General features: G+C 43.1%; 1 protein-coding gene across 2 annotated transcripts in view; it reads right to left on the minus strand.

Moving 5' to 3' along the window:
• The window catches only part of SERINC5 (serine incorporator 5), a 100,893-nt gene that overhangs the window by 21,926 nt on the left and 61,115 nt on the right, over positions 1-17,852 (minus strand). For both annotated transcript variants that reach the window (XM_065940706.1, XM_065940707.1), the window contains exons 3-5: positions 8,426-8,604; positions 7,871-7,953; positions 6,284-6,377 (exon numbers count right to left, since the gene is read on the minus strand). In XM_065940706.1, the coding sequence (XP_065796778.1) occupies positions 6,284-6,377; positions 7,871-7,953; positions 8,426-8,604 (356 nt within the window). The remainder of the gene's footprint in view (positions 1-6,283; positions 6,378-7,870; positions 7,954-8,425; positions 8,605-17,852) is intronic.

Here is a 17,852-nt window from a genome sequence, read left to right on the forward strand (position 1 = left end):
CTGCAGCTATGAAATTAAAAGATGCTTGCTCCTTGGAAGGAAGCAATGACAAACCCAGACAGCATATGCAAAAGCAGAGGCATTTCTTTGCCAACAAAGGTCCATCTAGTCAAAGCTATGGTTTTTCCAGTAGTCATGTATGGATGTGAGAGTTAGACCATAAAGAAGGCTGAGTGCTGAAGAATTGATGCTTGTGAATTATGGTGCTAGGGAAGACTCTTGAGAGTCCTTTGGACCACAAGGAAATCAAACCAGTGAATTCTGAAGGCAATCCACCCTGAACAGTCATTGGAAGGACTGAAGCTGAAGCTCCAACACTTTGGCCTGTGATTCAAAGGGCCTACTCATTGGAAAAGACCGTGATGCTGGGAAAGACTGAAGGCAGGAGAAAGGGGCAGCAGAGGATAAGATGGTAAGACAGAATCATCAGCTCAATGCACATGAATGTGAGCAAACTTCAGGAGATAGTGAAGGACACAGGAGCCTAGGGTGCTGCAGTCTACGGGGTCACAAAGAGTCGGACATGACTTAGTGTATGAACAACAGCAAACAATCGTTTTACCAACTAAAAACTAGAAGGTACAGCTGAATATGCAAAAAATTCTTGGCTCAAGCATAGAATTTTTTCTTAACCCTGAAAAACTCCAGTCTTTGACTCAAGTGTATTCAGTAACTAAAATGAATATTCACCGACTTTTGCTTCCCCATTCTGGATGTCAACTACCCCAGGACAAGTTCTGGCAGTATTATAAAGTGGGCTGTGTGCTGGAGTTCTCTCTGAGTTTTCCCAGAAATACAGAGCCTGGAGGTGCCAGTCTCTTTCTCCAAGTGCTGCCAGCAGCTTCTGCTGATGCCCATCTTCTCTTTAGGGAGAGAGAAGTACTTGAACTCCACCCAGAGAAAGACTGGCTGACCTCATCTCTTTTGTCCTTGCACTGAAAAGAAGACTCTGTACCAGTACTGCTTCTCCCAAGCAATGCCAGATATGATTAAGGAAGAGCTTGACATGAAAGAAAAGTGAAGGCAGGAATTCCCTGGTGGTCTAGGGGATAGGTCTCAGCGCTCTCACTGCCAGGGGCCTCGGTTTGATTCCTGGTTGAGGAACTAAGATCCCACATGCCTTGGAGCACAGCCACCCCCTCTAAAAAAAAGTGAAGAATAAAATTAGCAGCAAAAAAGAGGAAAAATTTTAATGGGATTTATAATAAAGAATCTAGAAGAGGAGACTAGTGTAAAGATTATATTATTTTATATAAACATTATTAAAGGGATGGGAGAAGTATGTGGTGGCTTAACAACCTATAGAGATTGTTCAGAACAAAGAAGAGTGCTTAGTGATGCTAAAAGAAGAGGACAGGACTACAGCAGGGGGTGGTCTGAATCACCTCATCTGCCTTAGGGGTCAACTGCCCTTTGAAACCACATCTCACAAAACTTGGAGAGCAGGCAGCTTGCTTCATGTCTTCACAGAGTTGGGAAGTGTTCAAGGAGCCCAGCTGAAATGTTTGAATGATGGAGAAGTTACTGTGGCCAGAGACAAAGGAAACAAAGAGGAAAGGCCAAAATGATAATGACCATCCTACTCCTGAAACCAAGCCAGGCAGTCTGATGACTGTGGAGTTATTGTAACAGAGAAGCACACAAATCACATGAAGATAAAGTGAGACTTAGAGAAAGGAAAGAGTCAAATGCTACCTGCTGACAGGGAGAGAAAATGGATTATGAAGAAAAAGGTGAACACTGCTGATCAGTGTGTAAGTGGGGGATCCAGCTGTGTCCTCACCAGTCTCTTGGGCTATTTTATTAGTGTAAGAAGGACTTTCTTAACAGTTAATTTTGCTTGGATACCCAAGGTTAAATCTTCAAACCTAACCTCTCCCCTCTACTCCAGGCTCTTATTATCCCTGTTAACGTCTCCACTTGAAGGTCTAACTGGCTTGTGGATCTTAGGAGGTCCAGGTTAACTTGCCAGTATTCAAACCTCCATCCCCAAACCTGCTCTCCTATGATCTTCCCAACCTCAGAATATGGCAATTCCATTGGGGGTGGAGGTAGATAAAGAACTGCTCTTTCACTCCCTGCTCCTCCCCTCTCCCCAACATCATGCCAACTCCAGCAGCAAACTCCCCTGGTTCCCACTTCAGACTCTATCAGCATCTGACTGCTGCTACCATCTAGCACCAAGCTACGTCATCTCTCCCCTGGATCACCTCCCACTAGTCTCCTTACTTCCGCCTATGACCTCCTCTCATCTTTTCTTAACTTACAATGTGCATTAGATTCTGTCCCTCTAGTGCCCGGCCATCTGCCATGACGACTCCAGAAACCTTTCATGATCTGGTACAGGGCCATCTCTGATGAATGACTATCTCTTGCGCCTTCCCCTCACGCCACTGGGGTCCAGCCACAGTGGATGTCTGCTCGCTCCTTAGACAAGCCAGCGCAGCCCTGCCTCAGGCTCTTCCCAACTTCCTTCGTCTCCCTCATACCTTATAATGAAACCCTTTCCCGGCCCTGCTCGTCCCAACTCTCACACCCACAGCACACTCTCCACCATTGAACCTATTACTTATTTGCTTGATTAGACTTATCAGCTACCCCGTCTCCTCTCCAGGAGAATATCCACTCCACAGAGCAGGGCACTGTTGCATTCACTGCCTACTGTCAAGTGCCTGGCAAACAATATGTGCTTAAAGAATATCGGTGCCAGGACTGCCAACTGTCAGGGGACAACTTGATGCAGCAATGATGACTGAGTGGCTGCTCCCTGTTGCTCCAGATTCTGCTGGTCCTCCTGAGACAACTTCTGTAAACACACCAAATAATGCCATGACTATACTCTTGGTGCCTGGCACAGAGTTAGCACTCCAAAAATTTTGAATCAATGGTCAATGCGAGCACTTAGATGAAGATTAGAAAAGGACCAAGTGGTAGGATGAGGTACATAGATACAGAAGCAAGAAGGTTATCAGGTTAGAAGAGGTGGCTGGGCTCAGGCGTGGGATGAGCACTAGGAGAAAACAAAAGCCAACAGCAACGTGAATTTTTAAATCTAGAAAATGGGTCTTCATTAGAAACACCTAACTGTACCATCTGTTTTTTGTGATTTCAGTTTTGATATAGAACTGACACTTCAAACCACAAAAATTGGCCTAGAAAGTGTTAAAAACAAGATGAAAGACTTAAAATGAAGTCATTAATGCTAAGCCCCATGTCGTCAAATTAACGCAATAGAGTGTCAGCTCTCCCAGAAACAGAATCTTAAACCAGCCAATCAGAAATCGCCTATTCAGCACTAATTAGACAGTCTAGTTAACTAGTTAGGTAGTCTGACTGGTAGGAACTGCCTTCCCCTATAGGAAAGTCACCTCACAATAACTAAACTGCTTTTCTGCTTAATGTAACTTCCTTGTCTCTGCTCTCTTTTGCCTATAAAAGTCCTTTTATTTTGTACAGCTCCTCAGAGTTCCTTTCTACTTGCTAGATTGGAGAGTGCTAAATTTGAATAAATTTTCACACAAACATTTTTAAATGCCCTAGCTTATCTTTTAACAAAAGAACAAAACATATCACTTTACAGGTATAAAAACTGAGGTCAGACTAGTCAATTCATATGCCTTAAGATTCAAAGATGGTAAAGAATCCACCTGCAATGCAGGAGACCCAGGTTCAATCCCTGGGTCAGGAAGCTCCCCTGGAAAAGGGAATGGCACCCCACTCCAGTATTCTTGCCTGGAGAATCCTATGGACAGAGGAGCCTGGTGGGCTGGAGTCCACGTGATCACAAACAGTCAGACACAACTGAGCAACTGAGCACGCACACGTGCCTCAAGTGAAACAGCCAGATAGTCAGGGACATTAAAATCTGCTGCCTGGTATCCAGGCCCATGGCCTTTTCTCTTCTACCGCCTTTGAGATTATCTCTTTCCCAAGATCTTTACAAAAGGAGAAAAAAGAAAAGGGAAGAAAAACTTTAGTTGTTCCATCCATAAAGAGAGATACAAGTATTATATTTTCTAGACTAACCTTGAAAGCAAGAATCTCCATTTAAAAAAAAAAACCCTAAATTAAATGAATTTACATAAAAATAACAATATTTGTACATTTCCTAGCTTAATCTTAATTTTAGGCAGATCAAGAAACCACGAGCATGTGGACAAAAGGGATTTTGTTGGGACACTGGCTCCACAGCCAGTATAACAGCAACATCAATTACTGCAAAGCTCTTGAGCCATTCCTATTAGGTGGCTTCTGGAAAGTTTTTAAAGTGAACAAACTCTTCCAAAATGCCTGTTAAAACTTGGCATCGATAATCAGTCCTAGAAAATGGCTTCAGAATCAATCAAAGCATTAAAAGTCAGAATAAAGCAGCACAAGCATTCTTGAGAGAACATACTATTTAATGGGCAAATCAGGCCCTCAGAATCAAAGATATTAATATTTTACTACCAAGTTCCTAACTCGAAATTTGTGAAAATCTTAGAAAAAATTGGGGGTGACATATTATATTTTGTCTCATAAAAAATTCAGAGTGAAAGTACATTAAGAATCAATGGAAAGTGTGACATTTCATCAATTAAAATGCATTTCTAACTTACTGTGCACATTTCTTCTGTACAGGTGAGAAAACAGGGTCACATGAAACTATAGTCACCCGTTAGACTTATCTTCAGGAAAACTTTGCAGCCTCAAAACAAGATCTAGTAGAAACCACAAACATACGAGGTTTCTGGGATGACTCAAAATGTGGGACAGCATGCAATAATAAACTTATATTTTGGACTTTCCTGGCGGTACAGTGGATAAGAATCTGCCAGTGCAGGGGACACGGGTTCAATCCCTGGTCTGGGAAGATTCCACCTGCCGCAGAGCAACTAAAGCCCGTGCACCACACTACTGAGCCGGTGCTCGCTAGAGCCTGAGCCCCACAAGAGAAGCCCGAGTACCGCAATGAAGAGGAGCCCCTGCTCCCCGCAACTAGAGGAAAGCCTGACAGCAGGGAAGACCCAGCACAGCCGAAAATGAATACACTGAAAAAACATTCATATATGAGCACAACTCAGACCTAGAAATCTGCATTTTCATAGTGATTCAGACTTGGAAAATACCAAAATACGACTGTAGTGCTACTTGGAAGATGATCTGATGTGCCATAAACACTTTTAACATTGGCGTTTGGGTGCATACTCTAGTATTTACCAAACAATAAAATGACTAACAGTATCTTTTCATTCATGCATCTCATGATTTGATCTTTAAAAAACAAAACAAAACCCAAACAGAACAACTACCAAGCTGCAGAATATAATCAGAATGAAAAGTGTTTTGAGAGAATGTGGACAGTATATTTTATGTTATCCAAAATTAAAAAAATAAATTCATATGCATATAGAACTTTCAGATTTCCCCTACCCCAAAACAGTATAAAATAACATGATGCCTACAAAATCTACAAAATAACAAGAGCCTTACTAGATATAGCAGGCAGTTATTTTCACTCATATTTTATAAAGTCAGACAGAACAGTTAAATCAGACAGAACTTTGCCCTGAGTAGCAAAGTCAACTTGGCCTTAGCACTGAAGAAGCCAGACCCTTGTCTAGCCATTTCCTCAATGTAGCTCAGCAAGGATTAAAACGAGCCACTAAGAGTTTGGCATTTGCCACACATCTTGGGACGTGAATCCTATTTTTAAGGCACTTAGAGTCTAATTTTTAAAAGTCAGGATGGCTTTCTCAGTGAGCACAACAAAAAATTCTATGAAGGGGCCCTTACCCTCTTAGGCAGTTGAGAAGCAACAAAATTATTTTTAAAGAGGAAAGAACTAGTTCATCAAATAGTCTCTGCTGAAAGTGAACTTTCCACTCCAAACGAATTCTTTCTTTTTAATCTGCCAAGGATGGGGGCCTAAGATAAAGGTCGCTCAACGTTTTTAGCCAGCGACATAGCACAGAGCTGGGCTCTGAGGCGTCAGCAGGGGGGTTGCCCGTGGCCAAGTCTCAGAGTCCAAACGAGAGGGTGTGGGGGAAAAGGGAGAAAAAAGTAAAAAGAACTGACATGGGAAAAAGAAAGGTAGGAATGAGGGAAAATCAGTATGGGAGAGGAGTAAAGCAAGAGGCTCAAAAAGCAGAGCGAAGGAAGAGAACCTGCAAAAATCAGTTTTGGTGTAAGCAGGCTGCTAAGCCCTGGCAATCCCACTCAGGGGAGGGCCTCTGTCGACACTGGGCACTTTCTCTGAGCCAGAGAGTGAGTTCACGTGGAAGCTTTCCGCAAAGGCACATACCAGTTCTTGTTCCATTTATGTGCAAACTCCACAAGCAAGAGGAGCTGGATGACTATGAAGAGGAAGCCTCCAACGGCTCCCACGTAGCGCCAGGCTGCAAAAGAAGACCGTTTGAAAGCAGATGAGGTGACTGACGGTTCCAAATGTCTAACTCAGAAAAGTAATGACTATGGTTAATTCTTACCTCAGGCTCCCTGTACTGCTAACACACTGAATTCCCATACAATTGCACAAGATGGGTACTACTATTATACCCACTTTACAGATGAGAAAAATAGAGTCTACATAAGTTGACCAGGTCCTGCAGCCCGTAAAGGATGTGGCTGGGATGTGAGCACAGGCAGTCTGGCACCACAGCATCCTAGCTTCACCTCCATGCTATAAATAAATGCCAGATACCCTAACAGGTGTAGTTAATTCATAAAAGCAACAACAACCCTCCCATTTAAAAGTAAAATCACATATTGCCAGAAAAAGCAAGGATTTGAATTTTACTGGGGAGAGACCCATCAAGGTTCAGTGAAGAAATGAGGTTCAAACTAGGGTTCTACTTCTAGCTCAGCCACAAAGCAGCTCAAACCTTGGAAGAGCACCTCACATCTCTGGTTATCTATAAAACAACTGAGCTGAGCTAGTGGACTAACTGCTAGGTCTCATCCATTCTAAGTATATTATTCTAATATACACAAGGATCTCTGTGGGGACTAGAAAACTAGTTACCAGTATTTTAGGTAAAAAGACAACTTGGATACAACTTCCTTAAGGAATACATAAAAGCAGTGTGACTCTAAGAAACTCGCTGGACCTGGCATGTGGTTATTTGAGGACCTATGGCTGTTCCTCATTCACAATGTGAATACTTATATCACTATCTTAATTAGAAAAGTGAATCCACTGGGTTTGAACAGTTCTTTGAACCTCTGAAATGCAGGCTTTATTTTTCCCCTCCCTAGCTCAAATAAAGAAGGGCCCCTTGTTTCACTTATGATTGAATGCTTCATAATAAGTATTTCTGGTAGATTCCGTCAGTAAGGACATTCAACTGAACTGAGTATAATTGACTGAATAGCGGTCAGTGTTACAGAGTCACACCAGTCAGGTTTAGACATAGCCTAGAGGACCCCACTGTCTTAGATGCAGCTAAATCTTAGACACAGCCTTTCTTAGCCCACTATCGCTGCAGCAGATTTAAAGCTGCTAACAAACCCTGGGTTTGTGGGCAGGGCAGAAAGAACAGGGTCTCCCTGGTTACACTGCTGACTTGCTAAACTAGTTTTCAAACAAGTTTTCCAAGTGCCTCATTTTCCCTTCAGGCCAATAACCTTAACTTCAATTCTTCAGCCAGCAGAATAACTGTAGGTTCTGTCACCCATCGGGGAGGTGGGGGTGGGGTGGGGGGTTGTTGAGGGGGAGATAGGAAGTAGAGAGGATGAATGAGGTGTCGGCAGGTGAGGCAGGGTTTTTTTTTTAAGCTACAAGAAAGTTAGTAACCTAAAATATCAAAGGCACCCTGGACTACGCTTTGGAACAATTTTACAAAGTGGGTAAAAACACAATAAGTAGCTACCCCCAACCCTCCATTCCTACCATTCAGAAAGGTCTCCTGATCTGGAATGAAGAAGGCTCCTGAGCACATGGCCCCCAACAGCAGAAGTTTAAAGAACCAAAAGCTGGAGGGGAAAAAAAAAAAAAAAAAAAAACAGAGGAAATGTATTCAAATGATATTCAAGGAAGGACAAAAGCCCTCTTAGAAGGAAAGTGTGTCTATCCGTGACTCTGTTCACTTCAAATGGAGGGGAAGAAATTAAGTGACTGGGGACTGTCTCCTCCCATAATTAGACAGACTCAATGTGTGGCCTCTGATTGTGCAAAACCATTTTGTTACAGGGTGGAAATGACCTGGGGGAAGGTCTTGGTACAGGAAATAAGCTCTTATCTCCACTGCGTTTCTCATTATGGCATCAGGTGTTACAAACAGGAATTCACTTCTTAGTCCACTGTGTGGGGAAAAGTGTAATTTTCTCAAATCACTGCCAACAATTTCAACTAGAGGAAAGCAGTCAGAGGGTGTGACGAGTAGAGATGCCCTGGCATGCTGCTCCGAGTTCAGGGAAAGGAGAGACGACCCCCATGAAGACTCACCCATTGTGAATGTAGGCTCTACAGCTTTTGCTGTTGTTGATGTTCAAGGTCAGGAGGCAGAAGAGGAAGAAGAAACAGGCCATTCCAAAACAGACTCTGTATACTGCAGAATACCCCACCAGCTTCTCACAGGTGTCACCAGCTTTAATGCCTTTACAGATATCTTCAAAATAAGGGATCTGAAGAAGAGAAAAAGTCTTTGTTAAAACTACGTAAAGAAGAGTTGGTGTGGTTCTTTCAGCCTGCAAGTCAAAATTCAATGTGAAATTAATTACCGAGAGAAATTAAGACTGAGAAGAACGTCTCTCTTCCAAAGACCTTTTCCTTAATTTTCTCCGAATCCTTTTTAGAGATATAGTGCTCATAATGTACCACTCAGCCTTCACTTACCCCTAATGAATTCTGAAATCCAGCATCAGAATTTTTAAAAATTATAATACCCGGGTATTTTTTCTTAAAATGTGTAAATATAGAGATTAAGTACACATATGCCATTATTTATATAGGATAAGCTCCTAACCTAGAAATGAAATCAATGGGTCAGGTAATAGCTACATTTTAAAATTTCAAGCAATAAAGTCAAATCACTCTTTCAAAGGCTGCGTTTATATCTCAGTGGCAATACTTGAGACTGCTCACATTCCCAGCCTGAGCACCACATTTAAGAGCTAAAAATCACTATCTTGTTTCAATGTCCATAGACCTCATTACTAGTAAGGTTCACATCTTTTTTTAAATTTAATATATTGTTCTATGAATTGGTGGTTAATGGGATTTTTACTTGATCCACTGGAGTTATTTATGGGCCTTAATCTGATAAATGTCAACAATGGTTTAGTCCAGTATAATTAGAAGGTTTTATATAAAACCCACTTACATTATCAGAATAATTAAAAACTTACATTATTTCTATTAATGTCAGAAAATAAAAATTTAGTGTTAAAAGAAAAAGAAAAACTTGCTTCTTACCAACATCAAAGCTGAATACTCTTCAGAACAGAAAATAATTTGAAAAATCACATTATAGCCTTTACTCACAAAACAAAAACTAAAACCAGGGGAAAATAGGACAAAACACTAAAGGTAAAACTGAAGCATGATAATTTCATTTCTTCTACAGAAAAGATCCTAAAGAAACAGTAACAATGAGGTTATTAAAATATCTATCCGAGACCTAAGATCCCAAAAGTCATCTAGTTCAGCCAAAAAAATAAAAATTCAATAAGTTTTAAAATAAAAGATTTCCATAAATAGAAGGAAGACTAAATGTAATTGAAGTTCATCTTCCTTCCTGAGGATTCTCTCCCTCAGAAAAGATCTGCAATCATTACTATTAAATATGATTTTTTTTTAAAATTAGTGTCTTGGGCAAAAATGCATTGCTACTGAGATCCTATTATAATAGTTCCACTTTCACGCATAGCTATAAAAGATTTCATAAAGAAATACCAAACAGTTTGTGGTCAGCAAGTTCCTGTAACTCCAATGTTTTTAGATCACAGCAAGATATAAATCCGCAAAGAGAGACATTATTATTATTTTTGACAAAGCCAGGTAAAGTATTAAGCCAGATAAAACACAGATTGTCTAGTTAAATTTAAATGTTGTATAAATAACAACTAGTTTTTAATATAACAATACTTGGGGATATACTTAGACTAAATATTGCGTGGGGTGCATACTTATACTAAAAAAGTATTCCTTGGCAAGAGATAAAGCTCAAAAGAAGGCATGATCTTGGTGGGAAGGGCCAGGTATTTGCCACGCCAAGAAGACTGGCTCCCATATTGTAAAGAAGGGGAAACAGCTATTTAAGCTGAAACGCCTTTGGCTGCAAAGTGAAGAACATGTGACAAAAGGGACAAGTTTGAGGCAGAAGGATTAGAAGGCCACTGAATTAACAGTCCAGGTAACAGTTGAAGAAGGTAAACTAGTAGCAGAAAAAATACGAAGTCTATGGGTAGAAGTCATAGTTGGCAGGACTGCAGGATGGGGGAGAGTTCTCTTCTGCCTTTTTAAAGTATTTAGGGTAGAGAGGGAATAGGGTTCAAGGAAAAAAGGAAAGTGAAGTCGCTCAGTCGTGTCTGACTCTCTGCGACCCCATGGACTGCAGCCTCCCAGGCTCCTCCATCCATGGGATTTTCCAGGCAAGAGTACTGGAGTGGGGTGCCATTGCCTTCTCCAGGGGATCTTCCCGACTCAGGGATTGAACCCAGGTCTCCTGCATTGCAGGCGGACGCTTTACCCTCTAAGCCACCAGGGAAGCCCTAGGAACTGAAAAGAGCTCTGGGAGTTTGTTTCTAACACACAGGGTTGGAAGCACCCTGGAGCATTCGAGTGAGAAGGGGGGTCTGTAAACGGCTTGGAAACAGTGATTAAGATGCAGGATGAGCCCCCACCAGGTCATGAGAGACCTTAGCAAGGGCTTTCTGAAGGAGTCTGAATTTTCAGCTGTTTCTCAGCGAGTGAGCAAGCTCACATGGTTAAAAATCTTCATCTGTTGAAGTCATGGGGGACCCCATACAAGTGAATGTTTCAGAGCCTGTAGCAGGAAGCAAAAGCTGCACTCTATGAGTGGTACTGGGAATATGGAGGTAATGTTGCTTTAAATCTGTACAAGGAGGCACCATGCCTCCATCTTGTTTGTTTTATTCATGTGGGATTTACTGCTCTATAATATCCATTCCACTCTTCTCCCACCTTCTCTGTTCCCTCTGTCAGCAAAGCTAATCCCTTTTGCACAGCGCCTCCACACTCCTGCCATAACACATGCATGTCAGCGTTCCTTTAATCTGCCCAGTCCATCTTTCCCAGGCAGGCTCTTCTCCAACTCCCTACCCACACCCAACTCTCTCTTCTCCTCAGATCAGTTCAAGAATGCTCCTGCCAGCAGACAGGAGAACCTACCCTGTCATCCCCCGCAAACTCCCCTCCCCCAAACCCTTACTTACTGCCAGAGGCCCTTAGGCTCATCAAAGGGTGAGTATGTGGCACTGCATATCTCATCCACAACAAAAGTTGGCAAACAACCCCCTGCTCTAAATACCAAGACCTGCCTTATGCTCTGTGGGTGACTCAAGTCGTCTAGCCTTCAGCATGTGGTGAATATTTTTAGGTAAAGAACCTCCGAGTAGAACAGGCTGGCAGGATTTAGTAACGGGAATTTGCTCTGATTAAATATTTGCTGTTCTGAGCTCCATCCCAGTTTTAGAAAAAGAAAACATAGATCACACACAGATTCCACACTGTGGGATGGAGGGGACGGGCCTGCTAAGGATGTTGCCTCTTATGTCTGACTCTGGGCATCCAGGGACACTGCATCTGTTCTGTACAGACCCAAGGGCAAGGAGTATCCTCCCAACCACTGAGCAACCAAGCTCAAAGTCACAATTATCAGTGAGACTTCCAGCCCTAACTCCACTAATAACCTGGGAAAATTACACACCCTAGCTGAGCCTCAGTTTCCCTATCTGTACAATGAAATAATACTGCCTTCCACCTCATGAAGCTGCTCTGAGAATGAAATCAGTGAATCCTTGTAAAAAGGGTTCATCACAGTTCTTGATCCATAGTAGCCATTAAGCAAACGTACTTAATTCTAAGTTATTATCTACTTTATAATAATGGGGAGGGAGTCAGGCACATTACCTGAACCCCTGACTGGCTGATGCATTCTGATTTAAATAAGAGGGGAGATAAACATCTTAGAACTTAGTAGACACGCTAGTCACTTTACCAAAGGATTCACAGTGAAAGATACAGTTGAACTTCCGTATAACTGCCAGTTCTGCACCTATGGATTTAACTAACCACAAAAAGAAATTAAAAAAAAATTTTTTTTCCCCCAGAAAGTTTCAAAACACAAAAGTTGAATTTGCCATGTATCTGGAACTATTTACATAGTATTAGACATTTTAAGTAATCTAGCAATGATTTAAAGTATTTAAGAGGATGTGCCTAAGTTATATGCAAGTCCATTTTATATAAGGGATGTGAGCATCGGTGGATTTTGATATCCAAGAGGGTCCTGGGACCAACCCCCAAAGGATACCAAGGAACAACCGCACTGGCAACTTTCAATAAGGTGACCCTTTCCCTGGCACATCTATATAGGCATACCTCAGAGATACTGCGGGTTCGGTTCCAGACCACTGCAACAAAGCAAACAGCACTAAAGCAAGCCACATGAAGTTTTTGGTTTTCCAGGGCACATATAAGTTAAGTTTACACTATACTGCAGTCTATCAAGTGTGCAACAGCATTATTTGTTTTGTTTTTTAAAAGCAGTGTTTAAAAAGTTAATAATATAAGATTTAAAAATATTCTATTGCTAAAGAATACCAATCATCTAAGCCTTTGGTGAGTCATGGCAATAACATCAAAGATCACTGAACATGTAACAACAGTAATGAAAAAGTTTGAAATATCGCAAGAATTACCCGAGTGTGACCCAGAGCGAGCAAATGCCACTCAGAAAGTGGCACGCTGATTCACTTGCTCGAGGCAGGGTTCCCACAAACCTTCAGCTTGTAAATAACACAGCGTCCGTGAAACGCAGTAAGGTAAAGCAACCAAACAAGGTATGCCTGTGCAAGAACTGAGCTCTAAAAAACAGGACTCACTACCTGCCTTTCAGAGACCTAGTCACCACTAAAAAAATACACATATCTGAACTTCCAAATCAGGGAAGACATTTCAAAACATCAAAACCAGTATTAAGGCTAGAGATGTTAGCTAGAAAATCCCCATGGCTTGTCTACTGAGGGGAGATGCTGGCTATGCCCTTAAAACAATTTCAGTCTCAGGCAAATAAATGTGAAGAAATGATGGCAGGGTTAGAAAGGCCTATAGGGCTAGTTGGCCAGGGACCCACATGATGCAAACTTAGAAATAAAGAATAGAATTTGGGAGTGGTTCTTACAGAAATGAAGAGGAAAAGGAGCATCATGTCCCCATAACATTATTTTAGAGAGATGAGTAAATGGCACATTAGCAAAGCTAATGAGTCTTACCTTCCATTATATCAAATTTTTAGGACATTGAATGAAACCAAGCTGCAAAGAAAGCTTTGGGAGAGCTGAGCAGGAGTGATATCACAAAACCTAGAAGAACTAGATCTACAGGTTCTGTTTAGTATCTTACTTGAAATAAACTTCAGAACCAAGACTCTCTCCCCTTTCTGACATTCCAATTATTTGTAAACTTTTTAAGACAGTTTAGTTTTCTCTGTGGAAAAATTCCAGTGTCCATGACTGTGGACCCACCCATATATGTTACCCACCCATGGACAGGAGTTGCAAAACAGGGAAGGCTAAAATCAGCTTCCATCCTCTCCTTGACAGCTTCTAGCAATCAAGGGTCATTTCTCTGTAAATTATTACCTTTGAGGCCCTTTCTGGATTGTGGGGGTTATTTTTAAAAACAGTAACCACCAGGGACTTCCCTGGTGGTCCAGTGGTTAAGACTCTGCACTTCTAAGGCAGGAGGCGCAGGTTCCAAACCTGGTCAGGGAACCAAGATCGCACATGCAATGCAGCGCAGCCAAACAAAAAAAAAAAGTAATCATCAGGACTCACCTCTCTTTTGTTCAGATTTCTAAATATTTTTAAGAGAAAAGTTTGCAACGTGTCATTATTAAAAGTCATATGGGGGTGCTCAGTTGCTCAGTCGTGTCTGATTCTTTGTACCTTCATGGACTGTAGCCTGCCAGGCTCCTCTGACCATGGATTTCCCAGGCAAGAATACCGGAGTGGGTTGCTATTTCCTACTCAAGGGGATCTTCTTGACCCAGGGATCAAACCTGTGTCTCTTGCATCTCTTGCATTGGCAGGCAGATTGTTTACCACTGAGCCACATGGGAAGTCCATTAAAAGGGGAACTAAAATTCCACTGAGCCTGGTTTTATTTGACCCAGTCACCTCTACAGTCAGGAACTTAATGTCCCCAATAGTAACTCCCCAGAATCTCAGAAGCATGCAAGACAGAGACGATGCTAGAGTTCACAGCTCCCCCTCCGCCACGAGCCTTTCAGGATCAGTTCAGTTCAGTTCCATTCAGTCACTCAGTCATGTCCGACTCTTTGAGACCCCATGAATCACAGAACGCCAGGCCTCCCTGTCCATCACCAACTCCCAGAGTCTACCCAAACCCATGTCCATCGAGTCGGTGACGCCATCCAACCATTTCATCCTCTGTCGTCCCCTTCTCCTCCTGCCCCCAGTCCTTCCCAGCATCAGGATCTTTTCCAATGAGTCAACTCTTCGCATGAGGTGGCCAAAGTATTGGAGTTTCAGAATCAAACCACCACAAATATGATTAGATAGTTAGAAAACAACTCCAATCACAAACTTTAAATAATAAGCTTTCAATCGAAACAAGATAGCTTGCGGAGAACTGACTAATAATGATGACACGAGGGGCTCTTCCTCAGAAGGGAAACAGGGAGCCGCTAACGTCAGTCTGCTCAGGGAATCAGGGTTTATGAAGGCAGAATGTACAAAGACCACTTGCTAATTTTGAAGGAGGGATAAGAGTTAATCTCAGTGAAAACTCACATAAGTCTTCAATGAGGCAACAGCAGTGGGGCTCGGGGCCACAGAATAGACAGGTCCTACGTGCTGACTGGCGCGGCCTATGAGGGAAGGCAGAGGGACCAAGGACCAGGATTCCCCATTTCTAGTTTGGCAGCGGTTTGGATGGTGGGCCAGCAGTGGATAGGACGCACAGGAGAGGGGCGGTTTCAGGGTGCAGGGGCAGTAATTCACTTAAGCACAGGCTGCCAGAATCAAGGGGAAATGTGGGCAGATGGCGAGAGAGCAGATGGCAGAGAAGGACTAGTAGGGACCAGCAGAGATGGCAAGGATTACAAGGAATCAATGGAGTACAAAAATTTACCAGGAGAGGAACCCAGGTGGAGGAGCAGGGGATGAAGGAGACAGAGCTGGGAACAGCCCAGAGAGCTGAGCAAGGCAAACATTCAGGGACTGGGAAGAAGGGGGAAAAAAAAAAACAAGAAAGGAACTGAAAAGATACAGAGCCAGAGAGAAGCTGAGCAGCTCTCAAGAAGCGGAGTGTGTCAAATACCACCAGCTGATGAGATGCCAGAAGTAACACTGGATTTGGCAACAAAGAGTCATTCCGAGCAGTAATCAGAATATTCCCCAGAGCAGAGACTGAAGGCTGAGGAGAGGAGACAGTCCAGCAGGCTGGACACTGGGCAGGAAGTGACCCCAACAGAATTTTCACCCCTGCTTTCAAGAAATCTAACTGCAAACCTAAAAGTACATCATTCTAAAATATATTTATTTATCATTATACAAGCAATCTGGAGAAGAGAATGCCAAACCACTCCAGTATTCCTGACTGGAGAATCCCCTCGACAGAGGAGCTTGGCGGGTCCATGGGGTCGCAAAGAGTCGGATATGACTGAGCAAGTGAGCATACATACAAGCAACACATATTTACATTATTGTTGTCAAAGAAAATGTAAATTACAACAGATACAGGTAACTGAATCCCCCTAACCATCACGACTCCAACCCTAACCTGACTGCTTCCAGAGGGAAGCCCTGTCACACTTCCTTGTAGGCCCTTTGCCCTGTTACTCCGCATTCATTATGTCCCACAGACTTTGCATGTTCAACACATAAATTTATTTGCAACCTTTCAAACTGCTCTATAAAGAAAGCTGAGCGCTGAAGAACTGATGCTTTTGAACTGTGGTGTTGGAGAAGACTCTTGAGAGTCCCTTGGACTGCAAGGAGATCCAACCAGTCCATCCTAAAGGAGATCGGTCCTGGGTGTTCATTGACAGGACTGATGCTGAAGCTGAAACTCCAATACTTTGGCCACCTGATATGAAGAGCTGACTCATTTGAAAAGACCCTGATGCTGGGAAAGATTGAAGGCAGGAGGAGAAGGGGACGACAGAGGATGAGATGGTTGGATGGCATCACTGACTCAATGGACATGGGTTTGGGTGGACTCCGGGAGTTGGTGATGGACAGGGAGACCTGGTGTGCTGCGGTTCAAAGGGTCGCAGAGAGTCGGACACGACTGAGCGACTGAACTGACTGAAACTACTATACAGAAGTCCACAGCCCAGACCCATAGTAATTTGGTCTCTGTGAGCCTAGTGGCAGACACTCACATTGTTTCTGAGTTTTCACCCTTAGGAACAAGGTATAACCGATGGTGCCCGTATTGTGGGTATCACATGCCTCTCTCTCTGCACAGGTAGAGGCATTAAGGAAGACAGACATCCAGAAGACGAATGCTGGATCATGAAGCTGGTTAAATTTTAACAGACACTGACAAACTCTCCCCAGGGAGGGTTGAAAACTCTAGGGTGATGGGTGACAGGGAGAGCAGACAAGACGAGGAGGGGCGCCAACAGAGCCCCCCACCCCGTCTCAGAGCCAGGAAAGGCTCTGCTGCTCCCACAGGGTCAGCTTCTCAGCAAGCACTGTCCCCCATAATCAAGGGGAAAAGGGTGGGCCAGGGCCGAGTCCAGAAAACAAATCCATAGCTAAACCCAGAGATAAAACTGCAGCTGTGGCGGCCTGGACTTTGTTTTGGGGGAAGACACAGTTACGACCCACACTCTGTCCCACAGGACGCAGGGTCTGATAGAGGAGTCTGTGCCCCCTGAGACGAACAAGGCCCGCTGACAGCTCTCTCTTGAACACTCAGATGCTGGGGTTTCTTTGAAAAGGACCAAGTGTCTAAACAGGCAGAGCTTTCTAGTCAGACAGCTTCTCAGTGGGAAGATGTGCTTATGGCCTACGTGAGCAGCACCAAATCAGCTAACTTCCTATTGAACGTGTGAACGGGAATAGCGTGGTGATTTGAATATGCAAAATCCAACCACGCTCACGGCTGTTTTCTGTAAACAGCTACTGAAAGTCCAATGAAATGGGAGTTTACAGGTGTACTCTTCATCCCACACTATATGTTATGTAAATATACCTAGATATCACAGCACAGGGCTTGATCCTTCCCTGACTCATTCATATCTACTATGTACAGGTACTCTTCTAGGTTATGGAGATTCAAGCAGCAAATAAAACGGATTAAAAATCCAAGCTAGGGCTTCCCTGGTGGTCTAAGGGTTAAGAATTCGCTGCCAGTGCAGGGTACACAGGTTTGGTCCGGGAGTACCCCACATGCTACGGAGCAACACGCACCACAACTACTGGGCCAGCACTCTAGAGCCCATGCTCCACAAGAGAAGCCACTGCAATGAGAAGCCCATGCATTGTAACTAGAGAGTAGCCCTTGCTCTCTGCAACTGGAGGAAGACAACGCACAGCAATGAAGGCCAAGCACAGCCAAAAATGAATGAATGAATAAAGAAATATTAAAAAAAAAAAAATCCAAGCTAACAAGGAGCTAACTTTCTAGACAAATGATAGCCACGTGTGCTCTA

Source organism: Muntiacus reevesi, chromosome 7 (genome assembly GCF_963930625.1).
Source record: "Muntiacus reevesi chromosome 7, mMunRee1.1, whole genome shotgun sequence".
NCBI classification, from domain to species: domain Eukaryota; kingdom Metazoa; phylum Chordata; class Mammalia; order Artiodactyla; family Cervidae; genus Muntiacus; species Muntiacus reevesi.